This window comes from Manacus candei, unplaced genomic scaffold, assembly GCF_025592945.1.
Source record: "Manacus candei isolate 608988 ecotype Guabito, Panama unplaced genomic scaffold, ASM2559294v1 h1tg000023l, whole genome shotgun sequence".
Classification (NCBI taxonomy): domain Eukaryota; kingdom Metazoa; phylum Chordata; class Aves; order Passeriformes; family Pipridae; genus Manacus; species Manacus candei.
In genome coordinates, this window is record NW_026138071.1 from 13,287,923 (window position 1) to 13,312,801 (window position 24,879).

General features: G+C 35.6%; 1 protein-coding gene across 1 annotated transcript in view; it reads right to left on the reverse strand.

The window, feature by feature from the left end:
- OLA1 (Obg like ATPase 1) overlaps window positions 1–24,879 on the reverse strand; it is a 99,065-nt gene that overhangs the window by 18,061 nt on the left and 56,125 nt on the right. The window contains exons 6-7 of the mRNA XM_051787476.1: window positions 21,267–21,347; window positions 20,903–21,000 (exon numbers count right to left, since the gene is read on the reverse strand). Coding sequence (XP_051643436.1) covers window positions 20,903–21,000; window positions 21,267–21,347 — 179 coding nt within the window. The remainder of the gene's footprint in view (window positions 1–20,902; window positions 21,001–21,266; window positions 21,348–24,879) is intronic.

A 24,879-nucleotide genomic window follows, 5' to 3' on the forward strand; every position in this document is an offset into this window, starting at 1 on the left:
CTATTTAGTTAATGAAGCAGGAGGCTTTTCTGAGGGCAATTCAAAGTACTTAAATTAAGGCTCCATTTCTCACTTTCTTCTTAAAGCATCTTCCCTCTCCCCTTTCCATAGGCTACTTTAGAAACTAACCCTCACCTTAAGTGCCTAAGACACATAAAATTATGTGGTGCGCCTCAGCCTCACCTCCTGCTAATATATTTCCCCAAAATACTGTCTAATAAATACAACAGTATATACTATACTGTCATATGAACATGTCCGTGTCCAAGTAAAACGCTAAATGAGTTTGGGATTTTCTCAGTGTGCAGAGATGCCTTGTATGAAATGCACTTCACTAATTTAAAAAGCTGTCACAAAAATGTTCACAGACACAGTCTGTTTACCTGTCTAAACTATGGTGAAATGAAAAAAAAAATTAACAATGTCTGAATAATCTACTAAAACATACTTGTCCTAGGGGAACACTAACTTTGATTTTTTCAGAAGCAGGAATAAGTATCTGGATCAGTGTCACGCCCCATTTATCTGACAGACTAAAGGATCTGTTAGACACAGATTTTTAAGGCTGAAAATGGAATGACAAAGTAAATTTCTGTCAGAAATAAATACTCCTGTTCTGTGGGTGGGTGTGCCTAAAACATTTTTATTTGCAAGCACAAAACTAAAATTTGATTTATTAGAAAACTATTAGTTAACCTATCTTCATTTTCATATGAGTTATGGAATTAGAAAGCATTCAATACCCCTAGCAATTTCAACAATATAAAAATAATTTGAATAAAAAGAAGTTCCACCTTGAAGTTACAGCACAATGGTAGGCTTTACCCTTACAAACACTAGCATTAACAATAGGATCAAAAAGCCAAACCTAAAAAGCAAGCTACTTTTATTTTTATGACTTGGCCCAGAAACCATTTTTCAATAGAAAGTCAGAACATTAGCCCAAAAACATACTAATTCATGTTCAGTCTCTTGAGTAAAGAAAAGGCTCCATGTGTGGTGGCATACATGATAGTTGTCAACATAAATGAAAATGTTCATGAATAAAAAACAGGCTGTATAAAGAGCTAATTATAATATTGCTATCAATTGCTAGCTTGCGCTTGCAAATCTTTCATATCATATAAATGCATTGTTTTTGACATTTCTCTGTAGCTAAACATCACATCATTTCACTTTTTAAAAGTAGTTCAAATATGCATGGGATATACTATAAGGAATGTGATCTACAGTTACACTGAAAAGGAAAAAACTATGACATAAATGCACAGTCATTAAAAATTTAAAACATCAATCATTTCCCAAGTAAAAAAAAAATCTAGACTTCTAACAGCCTCTATAAAATAATTTCTACTTTCTGTATATTCATCCTTTCTATCCAAAACAGTTGAAAACACTTCACCCAATTATGCAGTTGAAGACTAAAATAATACATACATCCAAAGCATTAGTGACATTGTGAAATCATTCAACTTGCATCCAGATATTTTCTTATCATTAGAAACACTGTTTATTTGCTTGAGGCAACCACCTACACACTCTTCTAGGACATAAACTGTGAGAAATGTTTCAGTAACCAGTGAAAAGCACCGTTCCTATTTTAATGCTCAAATATTTTCTTCTGTTTTAGAAGTAGCATAGAATCTAAGTTTGTAGAAGACCTGCTCAACAGGCCCTAGTAAGTAATAAATGGTTAAAAGCAAACCTAGCCAAAGGAAAAATACTAAAATATCAAAGTGGGCAGTTATTCTGGGACATAATAGTCTATCCATTTCTCCACCAAAGAGTCACTTAACCAACATATACAATGTAATTTCAGTCTTAGTTTGGTTGAGCAATGACACCATGAAAGAAGAAATGATGACAGAAAATAACCTTGGGTAAACCCAAATAATTTGGTTTAAAGGAAAAAATAAACCATGTCCTGATAAATTTATTCTCTCATTGATATGACATATGATTTTCTATGCAGGAGAAAATATATCTATAAAATATTTGATAGTGTGCTGTGTGTGAAATTACTCATTCAACTGGAGAAGAGGGGAAAGTGGATTTGTACAGACCGTGGACCAAGTAATGCACCGGATATGTTAACAAGAGAACAAATTGGTGTTTTAGGCTATCCCTAATCAAGCTTCACAAGGATCAGACTTAGGACTGATCTTGTTTAAATACATTAATGACCTTGATACAAACATTAGTTGCATGCAAAGTTTATGTTCAGCACAGAAGCAGGAGACATTTTCCTCAAGGAAAGTTATCATCATCAATTGGAAAGGACAGAAGGGGGATCATGAGGGGTTAGTGTTCTTCAGAGCAACTCTAAGCCATCACAATGCAACAGAAAAAAGGTAAATGTAATCTATAGATCCTACTGGAAATGCTTCCCTTTGTTTAACAGGATGCTTTACATCTGCACATAAGGTATTCATGAAAGCACGTGGAGTACTACATGCAGTTGTGATCAGCTAAATTCAGAACAGGTCTAAGATTATCAGAGGAATGGGAACCTCATGTATATGACAGAGAGAAAAAAAAAATTATTAATGCCAGCTTTAAATAAGTACTGGAAGTAAACACCAATTAGATAAGATACTATTTAGTCTACAGGGTAAAGCTGCCCGAACCACCAATGAAATAAGCCAGTCATGGAAAAAGAGACTGGAAATTAGGTGAACATTTTCAACCCTAGGTAGCAGCAAGGTTCTGTGAGCAGTCTCCCAGTACAAAGTGCAAAACAATCAGCTACTGTTAAAAAAAAAAAAAAAACTAAAACCAAAAACAACCAAAAAAACCCTACCACCTTAATTAATTTATGAAAGTCATTATACTGTATAGTTACCAACAATAACTGGTTCTGTGCTGAATGCAGAGGAGGGATTACAGTAATTTAGGGATTACTGTATAGTTACATGGAAGCACTACACTTTGTGAATTCAGAAGTACTTAAAGGCTATGCAGAAATGCAAAAGGGGGACAAAGGTCTCAATTTCATACGTAAAAACCAATACCTCCACTGGGGAGAAGGCACAAAGAACTCAACCACCACATACTCGACTCGGCTAGTGTTAGCCAGCTGACCAGCAGCAATAGGGCTGTCAGACTGATCACTATGTAAAAAGTCCTCCCAAGCCACAGAACACGATGCTACCTGCTGTTCAGTGCCTCATGTCACTGCTTTTTAAAGAAGGAGTATAAATTAGGGATCACTCTTGTAAGGAAACAAGACTCAAACTCTTGGACAACTAGACTTCATGAGTTCTGTTCTTCCAAAATAAAATATAATTAAAGTCAAAAGTAGCCCATTATACCATATATAGTTACCAGTACCACTCATGAGGAGAGCACAGGTGAGGCAGAAGAGGTGGCTGCATTACTTGTGTCATAGTTGGCACTGAGTCATATCAAAATTTGGGCAAGGTACAATTTTTAAAATAGCACTAATGAGAACACTGGACTTCTTTATCCTAATTGGTTAAATGAAGAAAATTAAGAATATTAACTTTAAAATGTGTAAATATTTAAAATGACATTTTCCTACTTGGCATCACAGAGATCTAAAAGAGACAGAAGTAAAATCCAGTCCTCCACCAGCAATTCTCCAGGCATGTAAAATGCCTTTAAAAAGCCACCCCTTATCCTTCTCAAGTTCCACATCACTGTCAAGTTTTGCTCCAGAGAAAGTGAATCCCATCATCATGAGTCTCCTATCCTATCCGACCCTACTGCACCCTCAAGAGTAAGTTTGTTCTTTGCATTCAGCAAGACAAGGTTGGCTGTAAAGCAAAGGAACACCCATAAACAGACAACCCTTTGGGGTAGGACACTGATTCTGAAATGCACTGGCAACCTTTGTTGGAACATTTTCGAACTTCAAAGTGTTTCCTATTACAACATTAAGACACTTAATACAGCTGCACATGATTTCCAATTTGTAAAAAAGCAACCAATAAACACATTAAATTCTAAACTGAATGTACTCATTACATACTCATTACGCAAACCTATCTTTGAGCTAATGGAGCTACAGTGAGTACTTGCCCCTCAACAGACTAGAGGCTATTCTACTGTAAGATGCCACAGACACTACTAAGAACACAGAAACAAAAGCACATAGTACCTCTGAATTTCATGCCATGCTTTGTAAGGAATAAAATCTAGTGAGTACAGTCTCTTCTGATCCCTTCTTACCAAAATATGTCCACTTTCCCATCCAACAGTTCTGTTGCTCACTGTGCTTTCTTTTCCCAGTGTTATCCTCCAGTCTTCAAAGCTTTCCATCTTGGTACAACAGCTCTTTAGCAAGATGTTTCCAAATGCAATCAACAAAACTGAGTCCTCCCTCCTATCCTAGCTTGGGTCACTGCCACACTCCTACTTCCTTTTATCTCATTTGCAGGGTTACCAGTTCTGGTCCTGGTCAGGGACCCACTTCCTGCTCCATTTCCTTCGTGCCTTAACATACAGAGGTACATTAGAGGCACTTCCTAATTCCTGTTAGGCCTGGTCAATTCTTAAATTTAGCAATAGCTATTTCAAAGAAAAATTCCTTAGCTACTGTGTATCTCACAGTATTTGGCACTACATTAAACGTCTACCACTGCACTTTCTTATATGTTTTTTAGAAAATAAATCATACAAATATTAACATTTTAAAATTTGTGTTCTGCACAAATCCAATGTATACTAATAGGCTGAAATGAACTAGGCTCAGGAACAAAATACCAATTTAATAAACAAAACCAACCAAACAAAAACCCAATCCATTATATAGTTACTTAAGTAGTAGAGACACAATAAAGATATATCTTATCAGATATATACAGTAATATCTGTTATAAAGAAATATTCAATACAAGTCTTTCAGTAGAATCTAGAAAAGCACAGAGCATACAGTTGTACTTCTAGTGCCTCCACTTATCAGACAAAATCTCTTTACACAGGCAAAGAACAAAAAATGGAAATCTAAACAGAGCAAACTGAAACATGGTAACACTAACCAATATTGTATCTTTTCTGGGAAGAAAAGTTTCTCTCAGAAAAATATGTAGTTGATAGTTTCTGTTGTGCATTCATCTAGTTACTGCATGCTGTACTTCTGATACAAACCTGTGGAGCGTGCAACAACAAACGCCAAGAGTACAAAAGACTTTATATGATTTAATATTCTAGTTCTGGTCATGCATGTCCTCAGTTTTGCTATTTACCACAAAGAAAGCCCAACTATACATTATGAATCAATCAGAAACAAAAATAATGCAAAGTATGGAACTTCACTGTGATGAGATGCCTAAACCAGAAGTATTTCTCCAGCACTACAGCAGTTATAACATATTACATAATAATCCTTTATGGAGAAAGCTCTTACTGAATTTGTTAAAAACTTTGTATGTTGCAATTTTCAGAAAAGCACCACTCTATAAATGCATCCCATTCATTCAGAAGCAACCCAGAATCAGTACTATAGAAGCTAAAGGTACTCTCAATGCAATGATTCATAGTTTCCCTAATAGAAAGATTCAGCAGTTTTCAGACGAGACCTTTATTCCCTCTCTGAATAAATGATGCCTGAAATTTTTATTCTTGTTCTAATGGAATTTCAATGGCCTTCACTGCAAATCTACTGGAAATTTTCGCATATTAAGTGGAAAAAATTAAATGATGTTAACCACATTTTAATGTGATTAAGGCTGACAGGGTCATTATTTCTGCTAATCACTCAGTTTAAAAAGCTCAAACAAAACTTTGTAACAGTCAACGTTTTTTCTGGTTTTCCAGATGTCTACTCTAGTTGAGAATTAAAGCCACTACAGAATATGAAACACGGCATGTATAATAAAAAGGATATATCAAATGTTTTCTGCAACTTGTACATGGATTTCATTATAATTAATTAAAGATTAAAAAAGGGTGGGGAATCATTCTTACAGTATGTATACCCCTTTACTTCTTTTGTCTTCCTCAATCAAAAGACAAAATAGAACAAGGGAATATATACTCTTTTCTTGTAGCTCCTATTTGCTATTGAAAATGAGAAAATATTTCTGCATGTCTTTACTGTGAACTAAAAGATATATGTAAACACTGAAAATAATTTCTTAGAGCATGTCTGTTAGACTCTGCAATAAAGAGTTCTGCTTATTACCCTTTAGGTTGGCATAAGCTGGAAAAAGAGCATTAAAACAGTAGAAGAGAGGTAAGTGGCAGTGATGAAGAGCAAAGAATAGATAGTTTTCAGAGTGTCTTGTAGTTTTCGCTCATGGAGGATCAACAATAGAACAGAAAATTAAGGAGACTGCTGCTCTGGTCACTGGCTCAGCTTGAGAAGCACAGCCTTACAGCCAGCCCTCTTGCTCAAAGGTTTGCCACCGACAGCAGCAACCGTCGATGGAGCAGCTCCCCAGGATCGACCACAGAACACAGAAGCCTTGAGGGGGATCGAAAAGGGTGGAAGGACTTAAATTAAAAAACAGACAGAAGTTTGTCTTGTTCATGCTACCAGAGGAGGGGGGATGTTATTTGTGGAATTTATATTTTGTTTCTTTCTGGGTGGCAGGAGGCTGTTCACAGGTTTTCTTTGGCTTGGGTTTTAGGCTTTTTGAAGGATTACCATTTTCTGTAATGACCACTGTTGTAATACTTATTGCTGTTAATATTAAATATCACCCTCTGTGGTTCATCATTTCTGGAGGACCTGTACCTCTCATGCCATGTTATCTCTCTCCTCACAAACCCCATACTTACAGATGATTAAAAAAACAGGGGGTAAAAAAAAGGCACGTCAGCATCCATATTCATTTTTTCCTATGTAAGTAACTTGCTGTATTAATACTTAAGTTACTTAGACAAGAATGAAAGTGCAGACAGACTGATTCACATTGATCATTCCCATATGGTTTAATAGATACATTTCAACCTTACTGAATCACTAAAAACTGTATTACAGTAGCTTCTTGGATTACCAAAAATAATATTTAAAAATAGTAAACGGATCATTACCTTATTAACCTTAAGGTATGTGAAATTTATCTGAAAAATATTTTATTTCCTTTCCATTCCTTGGCAAAGTATCCAAACACAAAGATTTTTAGATCTACTTTATGATTACAAGAAAAGATGCTGAGTAAAAAAAATGGTAATTAATCATACATCTTTTCATATAAGACTTTATTTCTACCTTCCTATCTAGAATGTACTGTTAACTATTTCAACAGCCAGCAGTTTCTTTTCCTAACAAACGTTTGCTTCACACCTGAATACTTTCCATGACAAGAAAAAAAGTCCAATGACATTAGATCACTTACTATCAAGAACAAACTAGGTTAACATTAATATCATATACAGCTGTAGTTTGTGATGTTCTCAAAAAGAAACATTATTGGTATTGTTGGACTTTCTAGTTTTAGTGTGAAGCCATGCACTAGTGCATCAACTAACAACCCCACTGAATTCTTGTGCTCATCTAAGAAGGGACCCTGCTGAATGTCCTAATGCATCTTATTGTGAATCTTCAGCAAATAAAACTTCATGTATGAGCTCATGATGTGCTTTGCTGCTGGAAAGTCACAGGCTCTGTGGGAAGCTTTTTATCTTCCCAGCAGTCAGTTCTCTGAGAACATCAGTGCAGCTACTGTAGTTACCTGTAGATTACTTGTATTTTCTCACATCTGTGTCCAGCAATCTAAACCATGATGATAAAGGGTCATTAGGTTTTGAGTGAGGAAGGGGATGGACTAGACAATTTGCTCTGATAAGCTCCTTGTTGCGAGTGCCGGTTTAGAATGTGAAATGCAGGGTTATGCACATTCTCAACTCAAAACCCTGTGCTCTCAGAGCACCAATTAAAAATCATACTCAGCCCATCTTAAACTACATGAACACATCTTACCTGAATTTTTTACAATTAAAAATATTGCAATAACCTAATTCTATCATGATAAGAAGGACATCAACTATCTATTAGCCACAAAAGAATTCAGGTACAATTACTAAGATAACTGCTGTTTGGAGCACAGCAAAGCAATTTCCCACAGTGGGACTTACAGTTCAATTTACCAGTTGGGCAAATATTTTGTGCTCTGTAGTGGTCCACAGAGTTAACAGTTACCTGTAACATTTGAGCAGTGTTATACTTGGAGAAAACTTTTTTCAACCTAAACAGGTGTTTCAGCTTTATCTGTTCCCATGAATACAGATTTTTTTCCCAACTCTAAGACCTCTTTTAAGACTTTTCAATTAACATTCAATGCAAATTTATGAAAGAGCCAATGGTCCTATTTTCCCATTCCAAGCAACTCACAATGAGATCTTGTAAGTTATCGGCTTCTTGGAAGAGGGATGAGATTAAGCACAGTGTCATCTATAAAATTACATTAGTCCTCAAGTAACTTGATGAAGTGGTAACAGGTTTTTTTTTCTTTTTCCTTATGGGATATTCTGAATTCAGTAAAATAATAAAAAATCCCCCAATCACATGAATTAAACAAAATGGAAGAAGGTTGTGTTTTTATATGCAACAAAAGCAGATTATACCACGAATACAGTTCCAATGACATGGTCAGTTACAGAACTGTGAGAATCCCTTAAAATATTTATTGTGAAATTTTGTGTCAAACTCCAGAAAGTATCATGGTATTATCTTAGTCAACAGACTAACAGACAAAGGAAAGACAAAGGAGTCACTGAATATTTCTTGATCAATGTACAAGCCATCACAAGAAATTCAGAGATTTAAGGGTATCAAGAATATAACTACTAGACTTCCCTCTTCTTGAAATTAAAGATTCAAATAATTACCGTTCAAACACTAACTCATCAGCTTAGATAGTTCAAAAGGGTTTTTCGCCATTGCCCTTGCAGAGATGATGATATCCTGCTACGTTGCTTTTGAGTCTTAATTTCAAGTCAGTGAAGAAAAACAGAGGGCTGATATTTTACACAAAAAGGTCTATTTCCAAATTAGAATAATTGTAGCAATGCATGGGCTCATAATGGATTTTTCACCAAGATTCAAAGACAGCATTTGAAAGAGAGCTCTTTAATTTTATCAATTAATTCTATTTCACACCTATGCATCTTCTAGTTCTGACTTCTGCAAGAGAACTAGCTACATACACCACATCTGTATTTATTTTTTTTTTTATTACTACATGGTCTTTAATGAAAATGCATCATTTTGAGAACGTTAACAGTCTGCATCATGAGAAAAAATGAATCCTTAATAATTATTCATACACCAAGTAGCTGTAAACCGAAATCATTTCAGAAGACCTGAATGTGTCAAGAACTTTGACAATTATGACTGGAGCCAGAAAACTGTAGCACTGCAGAATTTCTTATGAATTTTTCTAGTTACTTTTTATAAATGCTGTCCTAGATGACAGCTTAATGTGTACCACATGCAATATTTATTCTTCTTCAGTGTCAGACTGTCTAGCCATCCAAGGGAATACAAAGAATGTCACTTATTAGGATAAAAGCACAAGGAAGGTAATCAAGGACATATGTAACATCAGCCAATCATGCCCTATTTCAACATCCTATTCCATTCATAACAGTTCAACAATTATTTGCTTACTGATAACTTGCTTTCAGGCTGTTTGTGTTCCCCATAATGGTGGTTTGCATTTATTTTGCTCTTTAGAATTGGACACTTGCTGTGCCATGCATGTTTGTCAAAACTTTCTATCTTCTGTCAGAAATAGCTTTAGCATATCAAATAATTTCTGTTTGTCAGAAATCACTAATAGAACAATCTAGTTACCTTCTATGTCAATAGGGGACTAACACAACCAGAAATCAGAAACAAAAGGCTATCAGACACCACACGCTACTGCAAGACAGGCAGCTAAACCTATGTTTCTATTTAATATACTCTGATCATATAGCTGTGTCTTTATGGAAAACCTAGTATAGACATTAGACTCCGACTGGAATGGAAATGTACTTCAGCAAGATACTATCTGAACACAAATTCATTAACCTTGTTTTTAAGCTTGAGAACTAAATTCCTTAGTAGTCCTTCATGCCTCTTGACCATATTTCTACTTACTTATTTTACCAAATGCCTACACAAAATACTTGCAGACATCTTATCTGCTGATTCCAATCCATCTGATGGATCAAGTTATGAAAAAGCATTAGTTCACAAAGACAAGACAGGCAGATAGAGGGAGCCAAAGACAAACATTTACCCTCCATAAAGTTATTTTTAAATAATAGTAATAATAATAATTTTTAAAAATCCTATGGGAAACTGAACACACATGCACTTGCATGCACACTTCATTAATCTGAGTATCCTGGCACATAAAGGTTTTATTAAATAAAAAACAGGTATGGATTTAATGAGCCTCTGAAATAAAACATAAGCTGGAAGTACCATCACATGTTTTAGATTGACAACATGGTGCAGGTTTTCAATGTATTAGGTGTAAGATTTTCTCTTTTTTTTTAATAAAAGCCATTTGGATTTAAATACATTTTCGCTTCAGAAATGTCCTACTGTGCCAATGCATGAGAACAAGAGTGAGACTCGATATACAATGAATCTGATTAATGTATTTTCATTGTCCGAGTCAATGAAGTACAAAACCAGCACATGCACTTAACTCTCTTTCAAGTACTTATCTTCTAAATCTCTCTTCAGGTTTTAGAAACTAATGCCAGAGAACAGTCAATCCCAAACATTATTCTATTTAACTTCTCTTCAAATTAACAATAATTAAGCTCAAGCACTGATGATAAAGGATAATAAGATATGCCTCATCTGACAGTTCTTCCATGAAACATATATAACGTACAAACTTTCCAGTTTAAACATGAAGATGCATCTATTCCTGGTTTCAAGGCAAGAATACATGGTTCTATCCATTGTAAAACTAGGGACTATCAACATCCGAACATAAGTCATCAGTATTAGTCATTAGAAAAAACTCAATCGTGAAAATAAAATACTCTGCCAAAAGTCTAGAAGGTAAGATATATTTCTTGAGAAACACAAGCAGTTAAATGAAAACATATTTCCACATACTTAATAAAAAAAGAGTTGTAAATAACCATAAAACTAAAAGGAAAACTGTTTTTAAAAAAATGCATCAGATTTTCAAAATAGTCATCAATGAGAAATGTCTGTCAATTGTGAAACAAAGAATTCACTTAGAACAAAAGTAAACCTAAAAAATGGGTGCCAAAGCCACAGCAGCCTATATTTCCAACTCTATAAAAGAATCATCCTTCTTAAACATTATTTTTCCATTTATAATAAATGATGTTCCCCTGTAGACCTTATTTATAGAAAACAGAACAACCTTTCGTAACATATTCCCCCAGAGCATGGAGATGTTTCAGACCATTCACAAAGAACAATTTCAAGATGAGTATTTTTCCCAGATCCTATAAATATCTCAAATATCAATTGCAGTGAGAGGAAGAATGGTAGGTGAAATAAAATAAACTTCAACTATGAAAACCCAATGATATTAACACAATTCTGTAGCATGTGAAATGTTTCAGGAAACGATCCAGACAAATTCAATAAGCAGAATTTTAGAGGTATATACAGATACTTTGCAAATCAGATACACCAATACTGAGTAACACATTAGGGAAAGATATTTACAAACTTGGACATTGTTTAAGAGATAGTATTATAGCAATGCTGATTGCAACACGAAATCCAAAAAAGCAAAAGAAATACAAGTATATTCTCTTGTTATTTCTTAATGAGATGATATTATCATAGGTTTTTTTGCTTTAAAAAAAGTCTAAAATCAAAGCTCATCTGCCAGTTATTGCAACTGTTGATGTGCCTAACATGAGAGTGAAGGACTGTCTTTCCTCTCAAAACCCACCAGTTACAGGCAGCAAGGAGGTATCAGATCCTAACAGAGAAGGAGCTACTCACATTGCTCCCATCACAGCAAGGGAGACCACAGGCATCCACCTCTCTAAAGTCATTGGACAGCCTTCCTCTCCATCTTCCAGATTCTCAATAGCACCCCCCCAAAAACAACTGCTGGCTTTTAACTGCTATGTCAGATATAACAGTGACCCAACAGATGTTAAAAGCTGGGGACACATGCCCATATTATCTATTTTCCCCTTCATTTGAAAGAGAATTTATTTTTTTAAGGACTATGCACAACTTCTGTTCCTATACTGTCTAGTTGACAAAGGCAGGCTAACAATGCTCATTCATTCTGAAAGGCACAGGGCTTAATAAATTAACCAGTAATAAATAACTTAAGATCAGTAATTGAAGAATAAACAACTACTAAAAAGAAGAAAAATCTCTTGCACAAATCTCTATTAGTTTATTTGTAAAGCAAAAAAGACAAAAACTCCCATTATCAAAAATAACCAAATCCTACTTTCCACAATAAGACCTGCTCATTAATGGGACAAAGTCCAGTTTTTCTTTGAGCTTGTAAGTGAAACCACGGCATATGTAGATCAGCTTGTACCTCTTTCTCTCCCAAAATTCCCAACATTCAAATATGCAGAAACAGCTACAGCATATTAGCAGATAGCATTTTAACTGCAATGAAAGAAGTGTAACTGGACCTTTGTACCTTGCACCACAAAATATTTTTGTATATCAACAATAAACAGCAAAATGCAGCAGAACAAAGCTCAGTCTTCTCCTAGTAGATTTAGACACTCATTTTCAATCAAAGAATAACCTTAATCCCTGGGAAATTTAACTGAGGAGACTACTTCACCCTACTTCATTTTCATTCTTTCATCAATATCATTATAACCAAAAATCACTGCAGTGAAGGTAGCTGTACTTGTAACACACAACAACCCAAAAGAGTACAGAAACAAAGTGTTTTATTTTTTCTTTACTAATGATGTTTCTCATCAGGATCTTCAACTGTGAAAGGATTTTGACCCAAACATCTACAGGCTTATGTGCATAGTCAAACTGCTTTACTCGAAAATGCGTAAGAGTGAAATTCACTACTGTACTATTTCCCAGGGTTTGAAATCTGCATCTAAGAGAATATGGAACAGAGACGACAGCACTGGCATGGTGGTTAGTACCCACTCTCCTCCAAAAACTCCTGAGGACCTGTCGATGAGGTTGTGTAGATGATGCTCAGGACTAGCAACCTGATTACACAATCTGGTCCTCAACATGAAAGCTGGGTTCTTAAGCTGCTTGTCCTTCCCTTTTCTTCCATTCTATAATACAGACAAGTGACTAAAGCACTGTTTTGTCCTTCACTTTTTCATTTCAGTGTTTAGGACATCACTGGCTCAGACTACTATGAAAGAGAAATGCCTATTCTCCTAAATATAAACCAGTCTGAATCTAAGAACATAGGATATAAAAAGCAAGATGAGACACTCTGAAGCTAAAAATCTCACTTAAGAGTATTAAAAAAGGTATCAAGCTACTGAAAATCCCCAAACTCATTTAGTTGCCAGTAAAAGTCATATAGTAAAGCTATATAAAACTATACATTGTCAAAACTGTGATCTAACCTACAATAAATAAGGGAAGCAGTGATTAGCCAGCTAAGGCTGTGACAGCATTGTTCAGTGAGGGACCTCAGCTACATACAGCAGACACTTAAATGACTCTGAGCACATTTGGAAGGCCTTTGAAAAAGAGTACTGACAGAACACATAGTGTCTTTGCAGATATCATTCAGGAGATAAACCACTGATACCATTCCAGAAAAAAATATGCAATTGCTAGACAATATAAATATTTTTATTGGGTAACTTGATTTTAAAGTGAAGAACATTTCTCAAAAAAATTTGTCTACAATTTCACCTGTAATAAGACTCTTAGGGAAATAGTGAAGAAAACTGATGTATGAAGCACAAGTTTCTCAACAGTGGAAAGTAAGCTCTTCACACAACATAATGGGAGAAGGAAGAGCAGTTATTTATTCGCCTCTGCTTTCTGCATATCCACTACACAGTAACAAAATCTATACTCAAGAGACATCTCTGCATGTCAGGTTTGCTTCTGAGCAGTTTAAGCATTCTCCAGTTTAAAAGAAGATTGAAGTTCATAAAGGATGTTGTACCTCGTTATGCATCCAGAGTCAGAAACATGTCATGTTGTAATGATTTTGCAACAGAACTTACATCATTGTCTTAGACAATGTTACCACATACCATTTTCTTGTGGAGGTCCTTCTCTTTGCTGCTCATGTAATCTATACACTGGATGAATCCAAGTTGTGTAATTAATTGATTTTAAATCTAGTGCAACATTCTTCTCTCATTTAGTACTTTTCATCTTCAGCAGCACATGTTTATAAAGGTGACAAAAATATTCATTGAGAAGTCCCAATTCCACTGAAGATCAGGAAGAAACAAAGCTTCTCAAGTGTTCAGACAGAATATACAAATAAAGACACTCTTTTTTACACTGCACAGCTTTGGATAACTTTGTAAGTAGTTAAGTTTTTGTTTGTTGCAAGTTAGCATCTACTACTTTAGATTTTGCCTATGAAACTCCAAGTGTCTAAATAAAATATCATACAAATTACTTCATTCCTCAACTGCCACAAGAGATTAAAAAAAAGCACCATGAGCAGGTAGCAATTCATAAGACTACACAAGCCAGCTACAAAACTGGTGGAGCATCCGAACTCATAGCCACAGTTGTTCAATGTTACAACTGAACCCACAGAATTGTGTATAAACAACTCAGAAATTGTGGTGATGACAGTCAAAAAAAAAATTAAAAACACCAAGAAGAGCATCTGGAGAGAGAAGAAGAAAAGGAAAAGAAGATGGTAAGCAAAGCTGAATTGTTCAAAGGGAGGTTTGGATGACATGCAGCTGGTAAGACAGGAATCATACACACAGCAATGAAGTTGAAAAGTTACTTGTAGCTGCTTTCACTCAGCACAGCCTTACTGCTATGAAGTGTTAATAAACAGTTCTTTTGCATAACTCTGATAGTACAATTAGCTTGGTGCCCACGGATGCTCTCAGAGTACACAAGAGGCTCTGTGGGTTATGGCTATGGTGGGCTGGTGTTTGGTGCTGTGGTGTGCTGGGTTGTGATGTGTCGCTCAGAACACCGGAAAGACTGCTCTTCATTACTCTGGTCACCCTGCTCTCTACAGTCTGCAGCCTTTCATGAGTTCTAACCAGACTGTGCTGCTACCTTTATCTGCCCAGGACAGGCCCTCCCAAAAACCAGAAAGTTCCCCTCTACCACAACCACCCCTCTTTTTACTAGTTCAAGACTCAATATATCCCAAGTAAATTACTGAGGCTTTATTCCCTGACTTCACAATCTACACTTTAGCTTCACAACCTACACTTCAGTGCCACGTTGTAATCAGATGGACCAGAATTTTTGTAAACAGCTTCACCATACAGCATTGTCCACTTTTAAAACATACAGAAACTTTTTATTTGAAAAATTTTACTGTTCTACTACTTAGGAGCCAAGACTCTACATTCAGCACAGAGCAAATTTGCTATCAGAGATTAACCATCACACTTGGGCAAAAGCACCTTCCTCCTGGAAGGTGCTTTTGTGTCTGGGATGAGGTTACACACTGATGCTGAGAGGAGGGACCCATCTTTCCATGCCTAAAGACATGTCCCCAACACCTGCTATTACCCAAACAATATCTATTCACATTCAAACGGACAGGGGACTCTAAAGGGGCAGGGAAAAGAAAGCAAAGCAAAGCAGGAAGTCTGGTGAAAGCAATCATCCAGACCAGAGGACTGGACTGGAACTAAGCCAGCAAGAAGGGGATGAAATCAAAGGAGAGGGAGGTGGAATCTGGCAAAGACCCATGGAGAACACATCAGCAAAGGAAAGGGTGGGAAAAAGCGTCTGGGACAGATAGAACAACTAAATGAGAAGTCACTGGAATTGGTAAGACAGAAGATTACAAGAAGTCAATCAGGAATGTCAGACAATGGTGCTGGAAAGAAAACAAACTGCCATTTGGTTGATGGATGATTAATTAATTTGTAGTCATTAATTAGTTTGTATAAGAAACAATAAAGAATAACTGTTTATTAAGCAAACAACATGTACTATCCCCTACTACACCAGGTAAGTGCTCTATGTAAAACATATGCAATCCTCTAGCTGAAACAACCTGAACTGTAAGATACTCTCCCTCAGTCAGGCAGTAAAGATGCAGCAAGATGCCTAAATTCTGAATCTAGTTAACTTTGAGTATCTGACTTATCAACTTGCGTGTGCAAAACTCTATTTATACACGGAAAACATAAATCACCTCCTAATATTTTTTAAAAAAATATTTCAGTTGCAAGGCAGGAACAAGAAGTGTAATATATTTTTTAAAAAAAATTTATTTTCCAAATCTGTCAGCACAGAAGAGAACCTTAAAATCATTAAGCAGCCATGTCAAGAAAAGATCTAAATACCATGATGGCATTACTACTTATAATTATGATTTTAAAATTTCTACAAATATATTCTCAAATATATTTATAAGAATAAAATGTCTATGCCTAAAGATCCATACCCACAGAAGTACAACCGAGAACTGCAAGTGTCCATTCACTACTAGATAATAACTTTCTTTCCTAACTAGTTTAAAAGTGAAGGACCAAGTGAAGCAGATTAATTCATACTCAAACCTATTGAGTCTTCCTTGTACTTGACCCTTGATATTTCTTTCTTCATGTCAGATTTTCCCACCCCCTCCATTTTTTTTTTTTAATATTCGGAACATCTGAAGCAATATGAAAAAGATGAATAGAAAAGGATTATTCACTCACATACTACAAGATCTAAGGAGCATCAAATGAAATTATGATGTGGCAGATCCAAAACAAGCATAAGGAAGTACTTCTCCATATAGCACATAGTTAAGCTATGTGCTATATGAAGTCCCTGCTTCAGGATATTGAGATGCCAAAAAGTATACTTGGGTTCAAAAGGTCAATGGCTAAATTTATAGAATAAAAATCAGTCAAAAAGTATTAACCACAAGTATATCATATCTGGCTTAGTCAGTTCTACAATAACAGATTGCAAGAAGCTGGATGCATACACTCTGCTTGCTTAATCTGTTCCTATAATCTTCTCTGGACATCTGTTAGTGGCCTGTCAGAAACATAATACTAGAAAAGACAGACCTTTCATCCAACCTAATTATGCCTCTTCTCGCTTAAGAACATTAAAAATGCGATTAAAAACTAAAGGGGAAAATTTTATTTATTATATAATATATATGCTGCTTTTCTAAATACACAGGAGTAAGATACTAACTTCCCTACCCCATCAACACCCAAATTATTTCTAACAGATTGTCTACCATAACATTTTGAGAAACAATCCCTTAAAAATAACATTAACATACATTTGGATATTCAACAAATCTGAATTATATTACAGAAAACAATGTTCAAAAATCCATATCGTGTCTCAGACAATTTAGTTACAATGCTAGAAATACTAGAAAACCATTAGCAGCATAATCGGTTCTTTGAATTACAGTCTAGGCACAGGATGATAAAATTCACTTGACTAGACCTGAGAAGTTGAGTCAAAACATCAGTTTATGCAGTTTTGACACATGTAGTATTCCTGGTTCTTGCTGCAAAGAGTAAGTCCAAAATACCAAACCAAACAGGATGCTAAGCACAGCCCACTATATTTTCTCATTAATTAGCTCAATATATTTCATAATTGGAATCCATATTATGAGCCACTAAAAGCACCCTCTTTAGCAAGACTAAAATGTAAACCTTTAATTAGATGAATCGCTGACAAATCTGATATCCTGGATTTACGCGACATCCTGTGACTCAGAAACCAGTTTCAACCGATAATTAATAGGCTCACCTAGAACACTTTCATGGTAAAACTCAAATACATGTACACCATGTTGAGGCACTAGATCCACAAAAAACCCACTAGGAATTATTAAAAGAAAAGTTGAAGTATTCATTTAGAGTAGAGCAATATGTATGAAGAATGGTTTCAGTGGATTCCCCCAGAAACATCAAGATTACTGTCATCTGATCATAACACAAGTGCGACTAACACAGCTGCCATGTCAGCTTCTCTTCAGGGGCTAGGTCTTAATCATAAATCAACTGAATGACTAATTCAATATTGTTAAAACCAGCAAGTAACTGCTTGGAGTCATTCCAGTTTTTACATCTTTCAAAAGGTCAATACACCTACTCAAACACACAATAGTCCTATCTCTCACAGTGTTTTCTTCTTTTCTTGGATTGAAAAATAACATGTTGGCGCTTAAATGTAAGTTTGTTTTAACTAACAATTAAAATGTTCATTAATTCTGAAAGAGTGACCCAGTAAAACAAAGACAATTTTAGTTTTCCTCTCCACCCACAATCAAAAAGCCTCTCCTTTCCTTTGCTGTTTTAAACACTTACATAGTTGCAGAAGTTGATGAAAACATTTTACAGCGGAGCATTTCCTGCATTAACCTTACTTTTGTTAAAGTAATATTATGAATTAAGCTCAGAAATAAATTTTTTTGAGACGAATGACTGGTCTAGATGTGCCTTGCATTTCAAATATGAATCTCTACCCCTCAAAATAATAACAAAAATCACAAAGTGGCATCTAGCAGTAAAATATATTCTAATCATTTACATCTGCTTGCACCACACAAATGACAGAAGCCTACCGTTAGCATCCTTCACAGAAAATATTTATTCTGCTCTTAAATATAAAAGCTATGTTGCATAAACACAGGATTTAAAGCTGTAGCAGAGTGGCTGAAGGAAAGGAAATGGCAATCTTTCTGGCTCTAGTAGATGCCTTTCCCTATCACACAATGTTTCCCACTCATAAATACATGACAAATACTTCCTCAATCATTTTTTACGAGCAGGGATGCACAGGGGGTAGTCAATGGCTAGCTTGAGGGAAAATAGGAACAGCAGGAGGCAGAAACTGTACTGAAATGGCTATGTGGTAAATTCTCTTCTGGAACATCACTCAGATACCCAGGCTTTGATCTTTCAGCTACAATTACACTCACATCCACAAGATCTGGGTATACTTTTTAAAAACTAAATAATTAATTGTAATAGAAACAGTTAAATGGTTTCATTATATGACTCCTCAACTCAAACCTCTGATTTTTTACAAATTAAAAATTGCAATTTATCTGAAGATTTGCTCTCAATTGGGTTTAACTATGTCATCATCATGACTAGTCTCACAAAAAACATGGGGTGACTGGCGACAGCTAAATCACAGACTGGCGTCGCCTAAGTAGTCTGGCTACCATTAGGGTCTGGGAAATGGTATTTACTGTACAATTAGAGCCAGTGAGCTCTACCTGTAATCATCCAAATACAGGTGTGAGGATCCGTTTTTGGACAGGGAAACCGACTCATCCATTTTCACATAAACTTCCTCGCCTGTACTGTTAGAGCAAACCTTAGGAAACCTCTGTGTTTGTACTTCAAAAAGAATATCACCTGATAATAACAGAGCAAATATGACTATCCCGAACTTAAAAACTTCCTTGGGTAGAACCACCTCTTATTTTAAATTGCCCTACCCAAAAAACATTTAAAGAAGGAACAAATTAGTTTAAAATTATAAAATTTGGCCAAATACGAAGAGCTTACATTATTATATTGGTTATCAAGTCTGTTCCAAAGTCTGTCTTTGGGGCTGAGAGAGTTGCTATTAAAATACGTTAAATTTTGTTCTTTAATACTAACACAAAATGTCTTGTAGTATCAAAAGGACAGTTTTAGTTGCAGTAATTTCACAGAATTTATTCTAATGATTTATTGGAGTTAACCATCTGACATTAATTATTGTTTTGGCTTCCAGTCTATGAATGTTTATTTTTCAGTTTAAAGCCTTCTCACTCTTTGATATCATATGGAAATGAGAATTTTTAATGGAAAATTGAAACCATGTGCATCTAAGTACTTAATGAAGTACAGGGAGAAACAGAGGGTATACTTTAGGAGAATTCAGATATTCCGCTTTAGATACTTTTGATTTGTTTGGATGAGTTACATGCATATATCTGTTCACAAACATACATTTATACATCTTCAAAGTATCTCACAAGTATAGTGTCTAAAATTCTGAATTTTAAAAAAATATTTGCTGTTTGGTTGTGTTTTTTTAAACTAAATACATTGCTGTAGATTTTTTTTAATCGTATACTAACTACATAATCTGTTCCCTCCTCCACAAATCAAATATTTATCCTATCTAGAGCTTCCAACAACATGCTAAATGCTGTACTTCTCAACAGCGGATTCCCACCATATGTCTACCTTGTTAGGACTGGATCTTCATCCAGTTCACTGAATGTCTGATAGACTGATTTTGTAACCATCATATCCTTGAGTCATAATATTGATGTCAGGAATACTTGACTAAAACTTGAGCTGTTCATGGCATTAAAGCCCATCAAAAGAGGCCTGTAAACCATAAGCAATGTTCAAGCAGTGGCAAGAAAGCCAGCCATCCAACTGCAAAATGAAGATACTGTGAAAAGGTTGCCACAGTTTGAAATGTTTCTGTGCAACTCACATAGCTTTAGTCTTCTGGCATTCAGTTCATTCCTTTGGAATGAAAAAATATGTTGCTCACACAGACAATCAGCATTATATAACATGATAAAGCCACATGTTTATTTAAATCAGTACTTCCAAACTAAATCTATTTTCTTCATAGTTAATGGATTCATGTAAAAACAGAAGGAAGGAAAGCATATTCCTTTCTGCAGTCAGGGTTTCACCATATGCATTGTACTCAAGCAGCACATCAGTGGGAGCATAACAAGTAACAGAAGCGCAAGATTAGTTTATATTGTTATTTTAATCAATATCCTTGGTGATCTAAATGCGCAAGGAATTACTGACCATTGAAAAATGTGAAACAGAAACAAATTTAGACATTTAACCTACACACACTCACCACTTGTTTTTCTTTCTAATGTAGTCTTTTTCAGAGAGATTAACCAAGTAGATCATCGGTTTTGAAGTAAAAAACAAATGTTTGTTCAAAACATCAATCTGGAAGTGAAAATATAGGAGGAGAATTTTAGAAGGAGGTTATACCAACTTGAATTAATTTTATGATAATTCTCCTCATGGTATGTCTGAGAAGGCTACAGGATTCAAGTATAATATATAAATCACAGATAAACACAGAATCAGCTGATAAATTTAACATTGTATACACAATAAAATCTAAAAAAACCCCAAACAACCACCTTTAAAAAGGCAGTAACAGGTAGCAAAATTAGAAGTCGGTTCATGGGATAATATTTATAACCTACCTCTTTGTCATTCCAATCATGATAGAAGCGGACAGCTTTCTTTTCATCTATTACCCACGTCCTGATTTTGCACATTACGTCCTACACAAGATCAAGAAAAAAAAAGTCAAAAACTCAGCTGGATATCAGACTATTCTCTCCCCTAAACAAGGCATGTATACATTAAAATTCAAAACATACACACAAATTAAAAATTAGATAATACCTTTTAGAAACAAGTTTTTACTCTCCCAGAAAAACAGAAATTGCTGCTATAAAAGTCACTAAAGAGCAATATGGATTATTAAAACCATAGAAATCCCACAATTAGGAAGATAAATTCACAATACGCAAGTATCATCTCTTGCCACCAAGAAAATAAGCAGAGCTCATATAATATATGTAAAAATCAGTACATTTTAGATTGCTTTTCAAACTCAGTAAGACGCGACATTTCAGCATCCAGCGGGAGAGACCACGTACAATATAAACATGCCATTAAGAAAAGGGAATGGGTGGGACAAAACACAGCAAATATCTTTTTTTTTTTCTTCAAATTGTGAGCAAAAGAAATGGAGCCTATTATTGATGATCCACCCTCAAGAAATTAATTCAAATGGCCAAAGCCCTTTTTATTCCACATTAATTTTTCGCCAACACCTTCTCCCTCCCCCCCCAAAATGAAACCTGCCAAAGCCTCCATTACACAATGGCAAGAGCCTTGCACTGGTGACCTCCAACCAGCTGCATTCACTTTCAGAACATCTCTCTCGGCAGGAAATCTAAAGGCCTTTTAGTTAGCAAGCTAGTGTGCATTCAGAAGGAGTAACTGCAGGAAGAGCCCAATGTGCTTTGTTTCTCTGGCCTTTCTTCACAGAAAGATTAATCATCTGTGAAATGGAAACGGCAAACAGCAAGTGACACAAACTGAACCCTTCAAGCCTTTCCTCATCAGTTTTGTGGTCGTGAATCCGAAAGCTGCGTGTGGCACGGTTCTCCTTACAGGCAGGTGTTAATAAAAGGCTCTTGGGTCTGAAAGGTCAAACTTGGCTCTTCTAGGAGTAGTACATTTTAGAGTCGCCTATTTTTTGTTGTAGATAATTTATGATCATGCTTTAAATAATGCATTTTTTAAAGTTGTAATTGACGCAACTGAGCATTAAGATCTTTAAAATACAAGGAAACATTCCCTAAACTGTTGAGCACACAACATTTTTTGCACTTAATGCTGTGTGGTTGAAGTACATTTATAAACAACCACAAATAACATCAGTATTTACTACCGTCTTTTCTAGTCTTGCAGTAGCTTTAGTGGAGGGAAAAAAAAAAAGAAAAAGAAAAAGCTCTTCTAAATCTTCAGATCCTGATTTGAAACCCTCCAGGAACAGGACTCCCCACAGATTTTAACAAGGAAGGGGCAAGCTAAAACTTTTAATGAAATCTAACATGTTCTGCCTAAGAATAATCACTTTTACTCTCCTATAACTGAATTTCACTCATAAATGTTTAAAAGTGGCTAATATAACACCATTTCCTACAAGGAGAAGATCAAAGTGCTATATTACAAATGCATTATGATTAAAAAAGCACTGTGCAGCTTTGCTATTAACTGTTCTTTAAACCCTAAAAGGCTTCCCATAGATCTCACTTGGCACTGCATATACAACCTTTGACAAGTAATGTAGACCATTTTTATTCATTGCCTAAAATTGTAGGCAATTATGTGCGTCACACTGGCCACCTGCAAATTCTGAATGCCTGCTCCAGTTGTCAGAGCAAAAAACTAATGTCGGAGGGGATTAATCTAGGGGGAGAGAGTCCTCTTTAATGGCTCCAGCAGGTGAAATGGCCCAGCTGGTTACTATGATGAGTGGCCAGAACAGCTTATGTAGAGACATGCAACAAGATTACACATAAAGAAGAAAACAGTGGTACCATCTTATCTTTAACCCTATGTGCTTTTTATTTTTTAATTAATCACTATAAACAAGATAAGGGAAGCAATTCTATCAGTAAGTACTTTTCATTTAAGATCTTTATCTTCAGCTTCTCTTTAAACAGACATATATAAAAATCAACACAACCCCCAAGATTCCTGTTCAGCAGTGAAGGAATTCTGGTTACACACTATTTTGGATTTTAAACTAATTCTGTAGGCACCTACCAGGTGGCTTTCAGCATTACAGTCTCCTCCCAATAGCAATGCATTACTACATATAAATTGGAGTTGATAAAAAAACTGACAGAAAAAAACACACTATCGCACAAGTTATCAAAGCCAAACTTTCGGGCTTAAGCAGAAATTAAGTGTTTTCTAATCACACTGTAAGGGGAGCTATATAACACAGAACTTCCAGAAAATTTCAAGCATCAACACAGCAAATAAAGTTTGGCCCTTCTAAAGCCTATCTAAGCACAGAGCTGCCAATCAAAACCTCTCTTCCACATTCACCTGCTAACTACAGTGACACATCTAAACCCATTTTGGCACTGACTTAGTTTTTCTAAGTTCTCATTTAGGTACCTGACTTGATGCTGTTTGCAACTGTTGTTCTAAAGAGTAATTGTACGGACAATTTCCACAGGGAAGGCAGACCAACAACTGCATATGCTGGGGGGAACCGACAGCTGTATACTTGCCAGTTCTCTTTTGGTTTTACAGAGAAGATGGCAAAGTATTAGAAAACCTTTAGATAAAAGGATGGAAACTTGTAAGCAAGTACAGCATTTATGTATGAAGCTGGCAAAGCAGTGAGAGAAAGATTTCTCTGATGGACTATCTGGGCAGCAGTCACACTATGCAGAATATAAGGCATACAGTCCAGAAACCTAGAAATGGGACAGATGAACTCAGATTTCCCTGTCAGATTCCCCTGACAATATGAAGAAAGGCAAATATTTCCACATATTTCTTTTTCACTCAGTTGCCCCAATACTCTGAACAAACATGCAAAAAGCACATTTTCAGATTATATCTCATGTAGCACCATTTTTAGTTTTACTATTTGCTTCTGTCTAGGACTGGTGAAAAACTACGAACTAACCTTTTTATCTTCACTATCACTGTAACAGTCATTTAAACACATTTAATCACTACTCTAGTTAACTTCAAGACGCTTAATAACACAATACAGAGCAATGATCCACTTTGTTTCATTAGATCTGGCCTCCCCAGTTGCACACTTTGAGGTCAATCTGTCACCAGCAGAATGATCCACTTTGCCTTGTCTGATGAGAGGGGTACTCTTGTTGTTTTTCAGCTACCAACATTATAACAAGCACCATTCAAAAGGCTGACAAAAAAACCTCTGAAATCCAATTTACTTACAGTTGTCAAGGCATATGGAATACAGCAAATTTCATGAATGTCAAATATAATTGTTTTAAAAATCAGTTGATTTCTGACTATATTCACGGTAAGATATTTAGCACATGTGCTTACTTAGTATATTTAGCCATATGCAATACAGTGATTTTAATTTATGTCCTGCTCTCATTTTCTAAAGGCCACAAGTAGTCAGCCCACAAATGCTAAGCAGGACTTTAACAGTAAGTCCAGTAGTATAAAATAATGAAATACATGTAAATTGCATATAGCAGATTTACCAAGACATGCTCATGAGACACTACTGTG